The following is a 17,310-nucleotide window of genomic DNA, read 5'->3' on the forward strand; positions in this document are numbered from 1 at the left end:
AATGTCTTGAGGAGAAAATAAAAAAAGGACCTGGTCCTTTTAATTTAAGCCATTAAAAATTGTACAAAATGCCTATCAAAGATGACAGATTTGCTTGAAAACCCTTATTTAAGTCGAGATCAACCCATAATAATTGGCGATGGGCAAAGATTAAGACATCGGTGTCTTTAAGAAAGCTTTGACATAAAGAAGCTTTGACATAAAGAAGCTTTGACATAAAAACCATAATAATTTAATGTTTTATTATTACATTTATTGTACATAAAAAGTTTACATATCTTCCTTAAGAAAAAAAATCAATGTATTCTGGTTTTTATATATTACTTCTCTGTAATACCTAGTATAAAGTTGGTATTTAATCATAATAATATTATTTATCATTTAAAAAGAGATTACATGCATTCATAGGTAGGTAAAATTGGGGTGTTTTGTTTTCTTGTTATTTTTGTAAAGAGTTGGTTGCATTTGTATTAGGCAATATACGCATATTTTATTGTTATATTTTTTGTGTTAACATATTTTTTTTTATAATTTTCATTTGAACACGACTTAATAAAATAATTATTTTTTGGGAGCAGAATATACAATTCAATTTTGAGATTACAAATTAAAAGAATTCATAGCATCAAGTCGTCATACAACAAAAGCAAGAAGGGAACAAGTACATAAATAATTTGACATTTGGTTTGATTAAAGTTGAGCAAATGATATGACTGATATTTGATTGACTTTTCCAGATTGTGAAAATTTTCCAAATAAAAATAATTAGGCGTTTGTTTCCTTTTTTAAAAAACAAAGCTATTTTCATAGATTTTTCTTCGCATTTGTAATAAAATTAGTCTCTCATTGAATATTTCTTTTCTACTAAGTTTTTCATTTCGAAGCCGGAGATTTCGTAAACATTCTAAGCGTATTCTCTATATATAAAGATTTGTTTGTTTGCAATATAAGAACATTGTGTGTGTGTGTCTGTTTGGGTTTCCATGCTTTTGTGCATTTCCGATGGCCATTCCGTGTTGTTTATCGTCGATAACGACCCAAATAGGCTTTGCAATTGGGACATGTGTGGTGTACGTCCATGCAGTCATCAATGCAACAAGGAATTAAACAGCAGCCCAGCCAACATCTGCAAAAAAGAAAAATAAGTAGTTCATTATAAATTCCTTTTCGAATAAATATTAAGTGAGGACCCAGCTGATGTATGGCAGAGAATCATTTTCCAATAAATTTTATATACCCATGTAGGTATCTAATCAAATGATACTTTACTCTTGACATCATCATCTTCCATAAATTTCAACTTACCCCAGCAATGCAATTACAAAGCCAGATAAATATGCTATCATTCCAGGTTCAGTACGTGTTGTTGTCTCAATTTCAGCATGGCAAGAGGGACAGATCATGTGTGTGGCCGTGCGTCCAATGGGCACAACTGTGGTTACAATGGTGGCATTTGTGGCTGTTGCCACGGGCGGTACCACGGGTGTGAAGGGGCCCACGGGCTTAACACCACCCACAGCCTCCTGATACGAGGGTGGAGCTGATGGTGGTGGCACATAAGTGTATTGTGGTGGTGTGGGACCTGTGGCTTTGCTCATATTGTTACTTTTTTATGGATATTTATGTAGGTATGTGCGAATAGCGATTTCCCCTTTGAGCTTTCCTTTCAAGTATTGTGTGCGTTCCTTAGATTCTAAATGTGCGCTTTTTGTTGTTGTTGTGTCGTTCAATACAATATAAAGATGAATGTCAGCAAAAGTATCCTGATTATGTTTACCACCACTCTTTCTTTTATTTTCTAGAATGGAAATGCAGAAAGTCTTTATTTGTCTGTTGTGTGTGCCTTTAGGAGTTTCTGTAAAAAAGAAGAAGCAAAAGACAAAGAAGAAGAAAAAAAGAGGAATGCGTTAGTAACGAGGGAAATATTGAATGTGCCGCTTTGATGGCATTAACAATGATAGCAAAATCCCAAAGAGAACCAATGAAGTGCAGATTTTTCAAATGATTTCCCATTTTCTTGGAAATCGGCTAAAATTGAAATGTCAATTTGTTATGTAAGTAGGTGTTTGTTTGTTCGTATGTATGTACATTTAAGAATTCGTAGAAAATTTTATTGAATTTTAAAGAGAATTAGCAATTTGGCGGGTTGTGGAAATTAAATATCTTTCATTGTTAAAAAAAAGAGTTTGTCAAGCACTCAATTTCAAAGAAAATGAAAAAGCTGCTGGCGAAAAAAAAGTTGAAATTTAAGATAAAGGCCACAATTGCACCTTTAGGTTGCTAAGGGAAAATTGGTAAGTTATTTGTTATAAAATCCAGGAATAGTGGCATACAGGAATAGTGACGGAATCAGGAAGTTGTTGTTGTTGTTGTGCTGCATTTGTTACGGAATAAATTTTTACGGTTTAAATGATCCTTTGCGGTGTAAATACGTTTTGTAAAATAGAGAGAGAGAGAGTAAAAATTTCGAGCATGTGATAGAGACAATTTCAATTTGTTTTGACATGAATCAATTTATTATTTCTCAAATTTGGCGTTATGCGTTATTGTAGGAACTACATGAGAGAAAATTAGTATTAGAGAGTTCTTATTTGAAGAGAGTTAGTATTGGTGAGTTGATTTCGGGGTTAGAATGGAAACGTTTCAGGTATGTAATAGAAACCATTTGAAATTGTTTTGGTACAACATGATTTATTCCATCTCAAATTTGGCGTCATACCTTCGTGATTTTAGGTACTTGAGTCCATTTGAGAAAGTAAAGGGCTATGTACATAAGAAGCTTGAAGTCATGGCTAGGCATATTTTGTGACATTTCACAAAGGGATTACAGAGCCGCACTAAAATCCAGCCGTCGTTTTCCATTATAATTTGACATTAATATGCCTAGCCATGACTTCAAACTTCTTATGTACTTAGCCCTTTTTACTGAAGAGTTTGTATTTAAAACAGTGATGCTCAAAAACAAGACCTCGCTCACCAGTCCAATTTCTCTTTGTTTTTTTTTTAAATATTCCTGGTTTAAGATATAATTTGTACATTTTTTTGTAAAAATCAATTTCATTAATAATTTTGAACAAAATCCAAGTTTAAAACAAACGATTTTGAGTAGTGCTGATTTAAAGAGAATTGGTATTGGAGAACTCGTATTTGAAGAGAGTTTGTGTTTTGAGAGAGTTAGTAGTTTTCCCAAGAGCCGTTTGTAAGTCCCTTAGGATCAAGAAAGGATTATTGGATTCTGTGAAAATGAATAGTTTTAGTTTGCGATCTCCAAGATAGTTAAATGTTTAAGTCCGGGAGATTACAGGGCCTGCAATAGCTTTATAATAAACTCTTACTGTATTTCGGGTGTTTTTTCTCCCACTTTATTTGTAAAACAAGAGCGCTTCCATATAATACAAAAGAGCAGAGAGTAAACTTTTTTCAAAGTCTTGAACCCTGTGTGGGGGAGTTACCAGAAGAAATAGCCCGATCTCAACCCTCTTTATAAAAGATCTTGTGTTGATAGAAATATTGGATATTAAAAATTTTTACACTTTGTGGGGGAGGTACCAGAAGATGCGGACCGATATATCACAGCAGTTATTGTGTTAGTAGAAATAATGTGATGTGTGAAATATGAAGAGAACCGGATACTTATTTCGGATTTTATTTTCGGTTTAGTTATTCAAAACTTTGACCCTTTGTGGGGGAAGTACTAGAAGGAATGGTCCGATCTCTACCAGACATCTTGTAGAGTCTGAATGGAATCGGATTTAATTTCATGAATATTCAAAATTTTAACCATTTGTGGGGGAGGTACCAGAAGGAGTAGATCGATATATTCCATCTTCACAGCAGACCTTTGGTCGATAAAAAACTCGATATAAGTTTGATAATAATATGACGTTGAGTTTGAATCAAATCGGATACTTCCTTGGAGAGCTACCGTGCCCACCAGCCAGCCAGACAGACGGACGGACGGACGGGCATCGATAGATCGACTCCAAATGCCCTAAAACGGATTTGGTCCAAAGGGACATAGAGTCTAAAACTGTTATTTCGATGAGGTAAGTTTTGGCCGTATCAAATGATATAGCCATATGGCTAAGGGTATAGCAAGTAAAAAAAAGCGTTAAGTTCGATTGGACCGAACTTTTGTACCTCCCAGCATGTAAAAACTGTGACTTATGGCCAAATCGATTATCTTCACGGTCGCTGCGATTTTGAAGTTCCGTGAGAGGAGTTAAACTGATTGACTGTCTGACGGCTGATTTGGTTTCAACTGGGGTCCAAAGCCTTGGATATGGTGTCTTAAAAATGGACCTATGCAGAACATTTTTTAAACTCACTAAGAACTCGAATCAGCAAATTTGAGCTGATACCTAACAAATAACAGAAATTACCGTTATGTGGGCGCTATACCTAAACGTGGACCGATACATTCCATTTTCAATTCCAAACATCCTACCTATGACCAAATATCCTGATATGACCTCAATTTCATGTTGGAGGATATTAAAATGTACATCAATTTAGCTTAGAGCTAATTTTGTTATTAGTCGATTTTTTTACATTCGTTCTGAAAATAAAATTTACAGTAGAAAAATGATTTTCTTTTTAAAAACATTTATTTAAAAATATAATAAGTTTTATAAAAAATTCTTAGAGAAACTTATTGTTAAACAATATTCGGGCCATAACATAAATAGCTTATTCGAAAAATATGTATGTTTTTTTTTCAAGGGACCAAAAAGATCCCCTGAATTATTGTCGCCTGAATTCTGTTAAATTTTTTTGTTACGTTTTTCATTTACAACTTCTCAAATCATCCTCATCATCATCGTAGCTTAGCTTAAATTAACGTGGCATTAGTAGTTTGAGCTGTTTGTTAGCTGCTTAACTTTAAAAGTTAGTTTCGTTAAGTTGTACTTAAAATCGTATGTTTATTTGTCGTTTCGAATTTGAAATTTTTATTTTCTGTTTATTCTTCGCCGATCCAAAGGCAGTGTGCTTTCTCGGAAGTCTTTGTTTAGCGACTATTACGGCCCAAGTAGGATTTGCAATTGGGACAAGTGTGATGCACTTCCATGCAGTCGTCAATGCAACAGGGTACCAGACAACAGCCCAGAAAACATCTGTAATTCAAAACGAGAAGGGTGTAGGGGGAGGGGGAGAGAGAGAGGAAGAGAAAAGAAACAAGGAGATTATTTTGTTCCACTTGCATAATTCATTTGCATCTGTCTCCCAGCAGCAGCAACAGCGGTGCACCACAGCTGGCAGTTTAGCTCTCATTTCATTTCCAACTTACCCGCATAAGGCCAGAAGACAACCGGATATATATGCCATCATGCTGGGCGTGGTGCGTGTAGTTGTCTCGATTTCAGCATGACACGAGGGGCAGATCATGTGCGTGGCGGTACGTCCTATGGGCACTACTGTGGTAACAATGTCATCGTTTCTGGCCATCACCACGGGGGATAGGACGGGCGTAAATGGACCCACAGGCTTAACACCACCCACGGCCTCCTGATAGGATGGCGGTGCGGTTGGTGGTGGTATGTAGGTGTATTGTGGTGCTGTGGATTTACTCATAGTTTTTTTTGTTGTTTTTGTTATCCTGCCTCTACGTGGAAAACCTTTTTGTGTCCTGCTGCAGCTGACTGGTGTATGGGGCTTTTGTTATGCTTCTGCCTTTTTGCAAACAATGAGACAAGTCTTATGCACTTGGTTTGTTTGTTTGGTTTTTCTTGTTATTCGTGGTGATGGTGGTGGTGGCAATGGTGTAAGGATATGCGAATATCTCAAAGTGTGTGTATCGCGTCGTGGTGGAGTTTAAAATGCACTTGTATTCCCATATAAATGCATTTATTCCTTTCTTTTCAGAGATTGTTTTTTCTCTGCTTTACTTCAAATGTCTTTGGTGAGCTCGTTCGCCGTTTCCTACAGAAGGTAGCAGAAGGATCGGAAAGGAAAAGGAAAAAGGAGTGGAACGTTAATAATGAATTTGCGGTTGACTTTGGTTTCTTTGATGGCAAAGTGAAGCGAAGTGGAAACTCCTTCCAGCAGATATTTAAGCCGGGGTAGCAAACGTAACGAAGTGAAAAATTTAAATCGATTTCATGTTGTTTTAAAAGGCATTTTTGTGGCGAAATGCAATGATTTTTGCCCAGAGAGAGAGAGATGAAGAGACAAAATGTCTGAGCAATTTGTAAAGAGGAAATGTCGAATAGTCTGAGAGGTTTAAAAGACTTTAAATTTTATTTTATTTAAATTTAATTTTCCATTAAAAAGAGGAGATATTTGTCATAGTCATATCTTTTATAGAATGGAATAAACTTCAAATCTAAGCACAGTCCTTCTTTACAAATCGAAATTTCGCTACTGGTTGGAGTTGGATATCACAAGGCGTATATTGGTTGTACCATAATTTTGTTTTCAAATTTAAACTTAGGGGTGTCAACCAGAACTATTTTAAATTATGGGTCGCGACAGGCTGCCAATTATAATTATATAATTCTTTAACAAATATAATATTTAAATCGTACATTTTTATACCCTATATAACAAGGTGGTCAGGGTATTATGTCTTTGTGCATTTGTTTGTAACAGGCAAAAGGAAATGAGAAAGACCCATAGTTCATTTTGATGATCTGCATAGAATCACATTCTGAGTCTATTTATGCATGTCCGTCCGTCCGTCTGTCTGTCTGTCCGTCCGTGTGCTCATGTATGTTTGTAAACAAAGTACACAAATCATTTATTTGGTCCAAGGACGAACCCTATTGAAATTGGAGATGATCGGTAAAATTTTAGATATAGCTCCCACCAAACGTGTACACCAAACGTGTAATATCAGCCCGAATAGTGTGGAATTTTGCACATACAACCAAAATAGGCCTGAAAATAAGTATGCCAAATTTAATCGACATCGGTTCAGATATAGCTATAGCTACCATCCATATTGTTCATCCGATTTGTTATTTTTGTCCTCCGCAGCCGTAATATGCACTCTGTAACAACAATATTTGGGGAAATATATCAAATACAGCTCAGAAATACATTTGCTAAATTTTATCGAGATCGGTTCAGATTAGGATATAACTCCCATATATAACTTCGTCCGATTTACTTTTAATTGTGCACCAAACGTCTAATATTTGTCCAAATTTATGAAATTTGGCACTTACGACCGAATTGAGTCTAGAAGCTAGTATGTCAAATTTGGTGAAGATCGGTTCTGGTATAGCTATAGCTCCCATATATACTGTTCATCCGATTTGTTATATTTGTTACCCACAGCCGTATATGCACTCCGTAACAACGATATTCAGGGAATTATATCAAATACTGCTCAGAAATATCTTTGCCAAATTTTATCGAGATCGGTTCCGATTTAGATATAGCTTACATATATACCTTTATCCGATTTCAAATTAATTGTGCACCAAATGGACAATACAAGTCCGAATTTAAAAGATACAAATGCTTCGGCATATTTAGTCCTTTGAACCTTATATTATAATTATAATTTAAAGTTAATTATAATTATAATTATTGCGTGTATGTTGAATTCTCCCATTAAAATTGTTAATTGTTATGCGGAGCTCTACTAAAATAGCAAAGTGGTTCGAAATACCACTGTTTATGCAAGGTCTATACGAAATGTGTAATCAAGGATTTTTTAACAATATTTTGACGGAATTTCTTAATTTTTAAAGTCTGTTGAAGATAAAGCCATGTACTTTTCCGAAGGATAATCGTGAATTAGAAGTATTTTTTTAGAAGGTCTTTTTGGGATATAATTTTTTATACCCTCAGCCATATGGCTAGAGTGGGTATATATCATTTGATAAAAAACGGTTTTAGACCCTAGGTTTCTTTGGACCAAATCCGGACCAATCCGTTTGGAGTCGATCTAGCGATGTCCATCCGTCTGTGTGCTTAGGTGGCTGATGCGCACGATAACTCTGGAAGGGAGTATCCGTTTTGACCCAAACTCAGTACATCGTAATGTTATTGTCAAACTTAGATAGAGTTCGAAGATGGACAATATCGGTCCACTCCTTCTGGTACCTCCCACACAAAATGTCAAAATTTTCAAAGAAAATAATTTACTGCACGGAAAGATAAAGGATAATCCTAAATTTGCAAATCCTAATATTTGCATCAGTGCTAGGTCAGGTGTGAAAATTGACAATATCGGTCCACACCATCAAGTACCTCCCAACAACAACATTTTGTCAACATTTTATAAAATTATAACTCTTATAAAATGTGATGCAAGTGTGCGTTTGTTTTCAAATTACGCACAGCACAATATTTTCATTAACCCAAGGTCTGGTGTGAAGATGAAATGTATCAGTCTACTCCTCCTGGTACCTCTTCCACAAAGGGTCAAAATTTTGAATATTTATGAAGCTCATAAAACGCGAAATTAACATTCGATTCAATTCAGACTTGGTACATCTCAATATTTGCATCAACACAAGATCTGTTATAAAGATAGTGGAGATCGGACCATACCTTCTGAAAAACCACAAGTGGCTCTTGTTAGAGCACTCCAGCATTTAAATGTGAATAAATCTTTTGGGTCTCGTACCATCGCTCATTATACGTCATACTTGTAGCGTAGCCCAACGTCAAGGAAGTGGACGGAAAAAACAGCGGTTTGATCGAAATCCACTTCGCAGTGGCCGAAAAATGGCTCGTGAGCTGAACATATCGAAACATTCCATTCGGCAAATATTGAAAAATGAGCTTGGGGTAAAGCCAAAAGTGCAAGAACTTACATCGCAACAAAAAGAAAATAGATTCAAAAGAGCTGAAGAGTTGCTTCGCTTGGACGAAAGTAATGAACTTCCGAATTTGGTTTTTTTCCGATGAAAAAACATTCGCTGTCCAGCAGTTTGTAAACAAACAAACTGATCGTGTTTACTTGCCAAAGAGGTCAGCTGAAAATGTGCACCTTCGATTGGCCACCAGAACTCAAGCGCCGGCCATGGTGATGGTGTGGGCTGCCATAACAGCCGGTGGTCGCTCTCTGCTCGTATTAATCGACCGTGGCATCAGAATAAAAGCCGAATATTATCGCAAAAATATTCTGGAGGGTGAATTAAATCCTTGGGCACGCAAACATTTTGGCCGCAGACCTTGGACATTCCAACAGGACTCACCACATGCCACCCAAGAATGGTTACAAAATGAGGTTCCTCGCTTCATTATCAGCGCCCAATGGTCACCAAAATCTCCGGATACCAATCCGTTGGACTATTGAGTCTGGAGTATTTTGAAAAGCAAGGTTGGCACTAAAATATACCAAAGTGTCGATCTCCTCAAGCAAGCGCTTCGCCGGGCATGGGCCGTGTGAAGGTTTCATTGGCAGTTTGAAGGCCATAATTGGTGCCAAAGGTGACCAAGTCGAACAAATCTAAACTTATTCTAAAATTTGATGCTATTTCCCACATTTTTGTTTTCATTCAATAAAATTAAGAAAAAAATTAAAATAAGTAAGCAAAGGCGATAGCCGTGCGGGGCCGACCATGTGATACCCTACAACAACAACACTACGATATATTAAAAGTCCCTTATGTCCAATTCTATTTTGGAATATTACCCGATGACCATCAAAATTGGAAGGCTTCTGCCCAGCCCTAAGCTCTAGCGTCATGCTAACTATCGCGTCTATTGGTTTATAATTGCGACCTCTAGAGCAACTGCAAAATCACTTTTTTCAGTTTTTGGTCCATTTGAACACCTAAATATTATGCGATCATCTCCCACCTCCATTCTAAATTTCGTGAAGATCGGACCATAATTGCGACCTGTAGAGTGATTACAAATTAACATGGACAGACGGACAGGCGGACGGACGGACGGACGGACGGACGGACATATACAGCTAGATCGACTCAGCTCGGCGAGATAGGAAGATCCATATTTCCTATGTGGGAAACCAATATTTCGAGGTGTTACATAATTTTTGGCCCAATCAAACTTATAATACCCCCAACACAAAGTGTTGTAGGGTATAATTATGTCGTTTGACTTTGTTGCAATTTTTTTATCTCACCCTGTATATATAGATTGTCCGCATTTTATACAATTATAAAACCCACAGCGGATACGTATCCTATCACCAAAATTATTTGGAGGCCAAGTATAAACATTCCTTGATTTTGTAGATGCATGGCTATAGAAAAAGCCACTGTCGATATTTGCACCCTATTTTTCTAAGCCCTTTTCCAGACATAAAAGCAGGACCAAAATACATTAATACAAATTACATACAAACATAGAATAAACATTGTCTGCAATTAGAAGAGCCTCGAGTCTCACAAAAACTATGTATGTGTTTGTAATTATGTAGTAAAATTAAAAGAACCTCTTACAAGCCAATCCTCCGAAAAGCCAATTATCCAATTAACAAAATTGTACTCACAAAGCGAACAATTAACCTGATACAGAGTTTTATCTTCCAAGGTAGCATGGCGGGGCAGGGGGCAAGTGGTGGCAGTTAAGTAAACATTTACATTTCTTAGTAAATTGTCATCGTCTTAGTTGGAGACTTGAAGAAAATTACTAAATTTGTGTAGCTTATATCATATTAATGCCATCACGAATGAATGGCATGGACGAAGGAATGGAATGTCGAACGAAGAAAGCAAAAATCCGACAATTGTGCTTTCACTGGCTGGAATCAATGCGAGAAGAAAATGACGACGACGATGATGATGATGACAATCACATTGTCAAGACGATGTTAACATTTAGGTGAAGAGCGGAGGAAGACAAAACTGGAATTGTCATAACATTATTAGAGACCAAAGAGGGTGTCATTGTCATTCAGCCAACCAACCAACCATTCAGTTGGTATGCGAAGCACATGCAAACCTATCGGAATGTAGGGGCGCAAGAGGGAGTATGGCTTGGAACAACAACCAATGACACTTGTGTGTGTGTGTGCCAATACAAAATAAGTTCAATACGTAATATTGACGACGGCAGTGATGATGATGATGATGCCAACCACAATGCATGTAGGTATGTGTGTTTGTGGATCAAGTCACATCTATCTATTGGGTATTTAAGGTGAAGGTGGTGTCAATTGGAGAGCAAAAAAAAAAAACAAATAAAAAACCAGTAAAGAAAGTCTTAAAGTCGGGCGGGGCCGACATTATGATTCCCTACACCAGTTTGCTAATTTAGTAGAGTTCCGCATAACTATTAAAAGTTTTTATGGGAGAATTCACGCTATGATGATAATTATAATTTAAAGTTCAAAGGACTAAATATGCCGAAGCATTTGTATCTTTTAAATTCGGACTTGTATTGCTCATTTGGTGCATAATTAATTTGAAATCGGATAAAGATATATATGGGAGCTATATCCAAATCGGAACCGATTTCGATAAAATTTGGTAAAGATATTTGTGAGCTGTATTTGATATATTTCCCTGAATATCGTTGTTACGGAGTGCATATTACGGCTGTGGGTAACAAATATAACAAATCGGATGAACAGTATATATGGGAGCTATAGTTATATCAGAACCGATCTTCACCAAATTTGACATACTAGACTCAATTCGGTCGTAAGTGCCAAATTGCATCCCATTTGGACAAATATTAGACGTTTGGTGCACAATAACAGCTAAATCGGACGAAGTTGTATATGGGAGTTATATCCAAATCTGAACCGATCTCGATAAAATTTAGCTAATGTATTTCTGAGCTGTATTTGATATATTTCCCCAAATATTGTTGTTACAGAGTGCATATTACAGCTGCGGAGGACAAAAATAACAAATCGGATGAACAATATAGTATATGGGAACTATAGCTATATCTGAACCGATTTCGATCAAATTTGGCATACTTATTTTCAGGCCTAATTTGGTAGTATGTGCAAAATTCCACGTTTGGTGTACAATAAAAGGCAAATCGGACGAAGAGCTATATCTAAATTTTTACCGATTATCTCCAATTTCAATAGGGTTCGTCCTTGGGCCAAAATGATTTGTGCAAAATTTCATCTGGATAGGGCAATAAATGCGAACTGTACATTGTTTACAAAAATACATGGACCGACGGACGGAGGGACATGCATAAATCGACTCAGAATGTGATTCTATGCAGATCATCAAAAGGAACTATGGGTCCATCTCGTTTCCTTTTGCCTGTTACAAACAAATGCACAAAGACATAATACCCTGACCAGCTTGTGGTGTAGGGTATAAACATTAAGTTCGGCTGTGCTGAACGTTTAATACCCTCCACCTTAGGTGTGACAAAAACCGTTATATGGGGCTATACCAAAGCGTGGACCTATACATACAATGTTTCGCCACACGAACCAGGACCCATTATGATATACACATACCAATTCTCAGACAAACCCGTGAAAAAATGTGGCAAAAATCATCAAAATACCGAATATCGGGAGGTACCGTTATATGGGGGCTATACCAAAACGTGGACCTATACATACAATGTTTTGCCAACGGAGCTAGAACCTATTATGACCAATTAATTCCAATTTTTAGACAAATCCGTGAAAAAATGTGACAAAAATCATCAAAATACCGAATATCGGGAGATACCGTTATATGGGGCTATACCAAAGCGTGGACCTATACATACAATGTTTCGCCACACGAACCAGGACCCATTATGACCTACACTTACCAATTCTCAGACAAATCCGTGAAAAAATGGGGCAAAAATCATCAAAATACCGAATATCGGGAGGTACCGTTATATGGGGGCTATACCAAAACGTGGACCTATACATACAATGTTTTGCCAACGGAGCTAGAACCTATTATGACCAATTAATTCCATTTTTTAGACAAATCCGTGAAAAAATGTGACAAAAATCATCAAAATACCGAATATCGGGAGATACCGTTATATGGGGCTATACCAAAGCGTGGACCTATACATACAATGTTTCGCCACACGAACCAGGACCCATTATGACCTACACTTACCAATTCTCAGACAAATCCGTGAAACAATGTGACAAAAACCATCAAAATACCGAATATCGGGAGGTACCGTTATATGGGGGCTATACCAAAACGTGGACTTATGCATGCAATGTTTCACCACCGGAGCTAGAACCCATTATGACCAATAAATATCAAATTTTAGATAAATCCGTGAAAAAATGTGACAAAATCCTTAGAATACCGAATATCGGGAGATACCGTTATATGGGGGCTATACCAAAACGTGGACCTATACATACAATGTTTTGCCAACGGAGCTAGAACCTATTATGACCAATTAATTCCAATTTTTAGACAAATCCGTGAAAAAATGTGGCAAAAATCACCAAAATACCGAATATCGGGAGGTACCGCTATATGGGGGCTATACCGAAACGTGGACCTATTCATGCAATGTTTCGCCACCGGAGATAGAACCCATTATGACCAACAAATACCAAATGTTAGACAAATACATTAAAAAATGGGGCAAAAATCATCAAAATACCGAATATCGGGCGGTGCCGTTATATGTGGACTATACCAAAACGTGGACCGATATATCTCATTTTCAGTACTAACTATCCTAGACACAATATAAATTAATTTGCTAAATTTTGAGGCTCTACGTCAAATAATGTGGCCTATATCGTGATTTCAACAGACAGACAGACAGTCGGACAGACAGACAGTTGGACACCGTTAAATCGACTTAGAATTTTATGTTGATTTTGAATATATATACATTATGGGGTTTACGACGAATATTTAGGGAGGTTACAAACGGAATGACAAAGTTTATATACCCTCCTTCCCAGGTGGAGGGTATAAAAATCATAGAAGAAAATGTACCGAGGGTGCTTTTTTGCACCCTCTGCTTGGGTTATGTTAGCTAGCATTAAATAAGCTTTAACTTTTGAAATTTACATCATAATAACTTCTTTGCAAAGCAAACACAAATGAATGGCGTTTACGTGTTTATGTCACCGCTTCGTTCGGAGGGCAGGGAAAACTGACAGTCCAAATGACACACATAAACTTTTATACTTTGTTGTTAGATTTTTATTAAGTTTTACCTTCGAGACTCAGTGTTGGCACGTAGTTTCATTGTTGTTGGTACTGTTTCTGCTGAACTTAGAGAGGTGATACTTCCGTTCTCTTATTTCATCTGAAATGACTTCTAGGAATTTGCAAGTGAGCGGCAGCGGTGTTGCTGCAAATAGTGTTCTCAACCCACGACATCTGACAAAAGTCAACTTGTCATTTCCTTAGATTGTAACTAGAAGTATTTTCAACGCCCATGTAGTAAGTGAGCATAGTATTGTTGCAACATTACCAGTTCATAGACCTTGCAAATTTATATGGAAATGATTCAATGACTGGGAGGGAGTGTTGTTGCGTGTTACGTTTTTTTTTTCATTCAATAAAATTGGAATAATTGTACAATTTGTGTACAATTGCGTGGATACCTCTACTCTGTGTAATTTCCTTGAGATGAACTCAGCAGAAATGTTTCAATAATCAATTTATAAACAGAAAATTAATATTTGTGATGTTACTGATTCATAGGCCTAGCAGATTTTTTTAAAAATTTAATTAGTTTTCCTATGATTTGAAAGAATGTGTGCTTGGGCGTATCAAACTGGCCTTACCTTAAATTCCTGTTAACTAAATTTTTAATAAAAACCCAGAAATATTTGATTGAACATTGAACCACCAAGATGGTTACGTAGGGTGCGAACTGAAGAATATATCGCAGCTGAATCGGCCAGTGTTAATGATGACCATCAATTATCAATTCGTAGCCGTTCATAGATATTGGGCCTGTGCTACTCAACAATTTTTGGACAATTTTGAGAAAGTATTTAGGTGTGAAGACTTTCAAAATACAGTTGGTGCAAGAATGTAAGGGGAATGACCTACATCAACGTGAAATTTTTGGTGAATGGACTCTTGATTCACTTATTTAAAGAAAAATTTTTTTCAGCGTTATATATCATTTGATAGGTCAAAAAGTGCCTCATCGAAAACGATTTAGGATTTTGGTTCACAGGAACCTGGTCAAAATCCGCTTCAAAATATTTGGAGTCGATTTAGCGGTATTCGTCGACCAGTCTGGCTGATGCGCACCATAACTCTCGAAGGGGTTTCTGATTACAACTATACCTGGTACATCGTAATATTAGTTCGGAGGTGGAAAATATCGATCCTTTACTTATGGAAAATAAATTACCTGATAGATTAAGAAAGGATCATCCGATTTGTTTCAAATCCAAATGTTCGTATCAATGTTGGAGCACGTGCGAATTGGACCGGGAATGAGAATGATCGTAACTCCCCCACAAAGGGTTAACATTTTGAATGATCACGACTCCTTAAAATTTATAATTTTGCAAGCGATAAGGATTATACTAAACAAGTAAAAAAGCTGTAAATTCGACCGGGCCGAACTTTGAATACCCTCCACCATTTAGAACGAATATGGAAATTTTCAAAAAAAAAAATCCGATAACAATTATGATAAAATCTTAAAAATACCTAATGTTGCCGTATGTATATGACGACGTGGACCTACCTACATACAGCATCTGCTGCTACATACATAGTCAACTTTTGTCATAGGTCATTACAATATTCAAATGCGAAACTTGAAAAAAATCGCTGAATGATGTAGCTAAAACCATCAAAATACCGAATATAGGGAGGTACCATTATATGGGGGCTATACCAAACCGTGGACCTGCACAGACAATTTTCTGTCATGGCTGTAGTATCCATTACGAACTTCAAATACAAAAATTTGAAACAATTCCTGCGAATAATGTCGCTAAAATCATCAAAATAATGAAAATAGGGAGGTACCACAATATGGGGGCTATACCAAAACGTGAACCAACATGACCCATTTTCAATACCAAAAGTCATGCGGACATAATATAAATTTGATTAAAATTCTATCAACCTACTTTACTTCGTTCGGAAGTTAGAGTGACTTCCACAGAGGGAAGGACATCGCTAAATCGACATAAAATTATATGCTGATCAAGAATATATATATATTGTGGGGTCTAAAATGTATGTTTCGAAGTTTCAAAACGGAATGACAAACTTAATATACCCTCCATACCATGGCGGAGGGTATAAAAAATATTAAAAGACAGATTCACCAAGTGAAGAAATTCGGTTGAATGTGAAGATATTTATCCAGTTTGTCAGCTATATGTGATGTCTGGTATCAAACATCATTGTTGTGGAGTGCTTATTACGCATGTTAGTGTCCTTCGCACCAAAACGGTTGAAATATATTTATGGGAGCTATAGCTAAATCTGAACTGATTTTCAAAATTGAAGTACTTAATTCTAGGCTGAATTCGGTCGGATGTGCCACAATTCACTTCATTTGGGCCGATATTAGCCATTTGATGCACAATAAACTCCAAATCGGATAAATGTATATATGGGAGCTATATCTGAAACGGCCTTGATAAAATTTGGCAGAGGTATTTCGAGCTGTAACCGATGTCCGGTATCAAACATCATTGCTGTGGAGAGCATGTTACGAACGTGAGGGACTTAAACAGCAAATCGGATGAAACATATACAGGGTGAGATGAAAAAACTGCAACCAACTTCAGACTGCTGTCATTTCTAAACCACTCGTCCGACAGATGTTAAAATAATTTCAGTGACAGCTCATTCTATTGTTTACAAGCGCACAAAAGCATTTTGGTGAGAATTTTCCAGTAAAAAAGTTATTCGTGATGGAATTCAAGCGTGATAGTGTGATTTCTGTGTGGAAAACCACAAGCGGCTATCGTTAGAGCACTCCAGCATTCGAATGTGAATAAATCTTTTGTGTCTCGTACCATCGCTCGTTACCGTGAAACTGGTAGCGTAGCCCGACGCCAAGAAAATGGACGAAAGAAAACAGCAACATCAGCAGAAATGGTTCGAAAGTAAAGAAGCGACTTAATCGAAACCCGCATCGCAGTAGCCGAAAAATGGCTCGTGAGCTGAACATATCGCAATATTCCATTCGGCAAATATTAAAAAATGAGCTCGAGGTAAATCCATTGAAATTCCAAAAAGTGCAAGAACCTACACCGCAACAGAAAGAAAATATACTCAAAAGAGGTAAAGAATTGCTTCGCTTGGCCGAAAATGGTGAACTGCCGAATTTGGTTTTCTCCGTCTCCGATGAAAAAACATTCGTTGTCCAGCAGCTTGTAAACAAACAAAATTATCGTGTTTACTTGCCAAAGAGGTCAGCTGAAAATGTGCACCTTCGGTTGGCCACCAGAACTCAAGCGCCGGCCATGGTTAATGTTGTGGGCCATAACAG

General features: G+C 37.0%; 2 protein-coding genes across 2 annotated transcripts in view; both read right to left on the minus strand.

Moving 5' to 3' along the window:
* Positions 1–231: 231 nt before the first annotated feature.
* LOC105261420 (LITAF domain-containing protein) overlaps positions 232–17,310 on the minus strand; it is a 44,103-nt gene continuing 27,024 nt past the window's right edge. The window contains exons 2-3 of the mRNA XM_011293277.3: positions 1,306–1,855; positions 232–1,126 (exon numbers count right to left, since the gene is read on the minus strand). Coding sequence (XP_011291579.1) covers positions 1,021–1,126; positions 1,306–1,598 — 399 coding nt within the window. The 5' untranslated portion in view covers positions 1,599–1,855 and the 3' untranslated portion in view covers positions 232–1,020. The remainder of the gene's footprint in view (positions 1,127–1,305; positions 1,856–17,310) is intronic.
* Positions 4,767–17,310, minus strand: part of LOC101895655 (cell death-inducing p53-target protein 1) — a 39,568-nt gene continuing 27,024 nt past the window's right edge. Inside the window, exons 2-3 of the mRNA XM_005181266.4 lie at positions 5,288–5,919; positions 4,767–5,114 (exon numbers count right to left, since the gene is read on the minus strand). Of these exons, the coding sequence (XP_005181323.1) occupies positions 5,009–5,114; positions 5,288–5,571 (390 nt within the window). The 5' untranslated portion in view covers positions 5,572–5,919 and the 3' untranslated portion in view covers positions 4,767–5,008. The remainder of the gene's footprint in view (positions 5,115–5,287; positions 5,920–17,310) is intronic.

Source organism: Musca domestica, unplaced genomic scaffold (genome assembly GCF_030504385.1).
Source record: "Musca domestica strain aabys unplaced genomic scaffold, Musca_domestica.polishedcontigs.V.1.1 15, whole genome shotgun sequence".
Lineage (NCBI taxonomy): Eukaryota > Metazoa > Arthropoda > Insecta > Diptera > Muscidae > Musca > Musca domestica.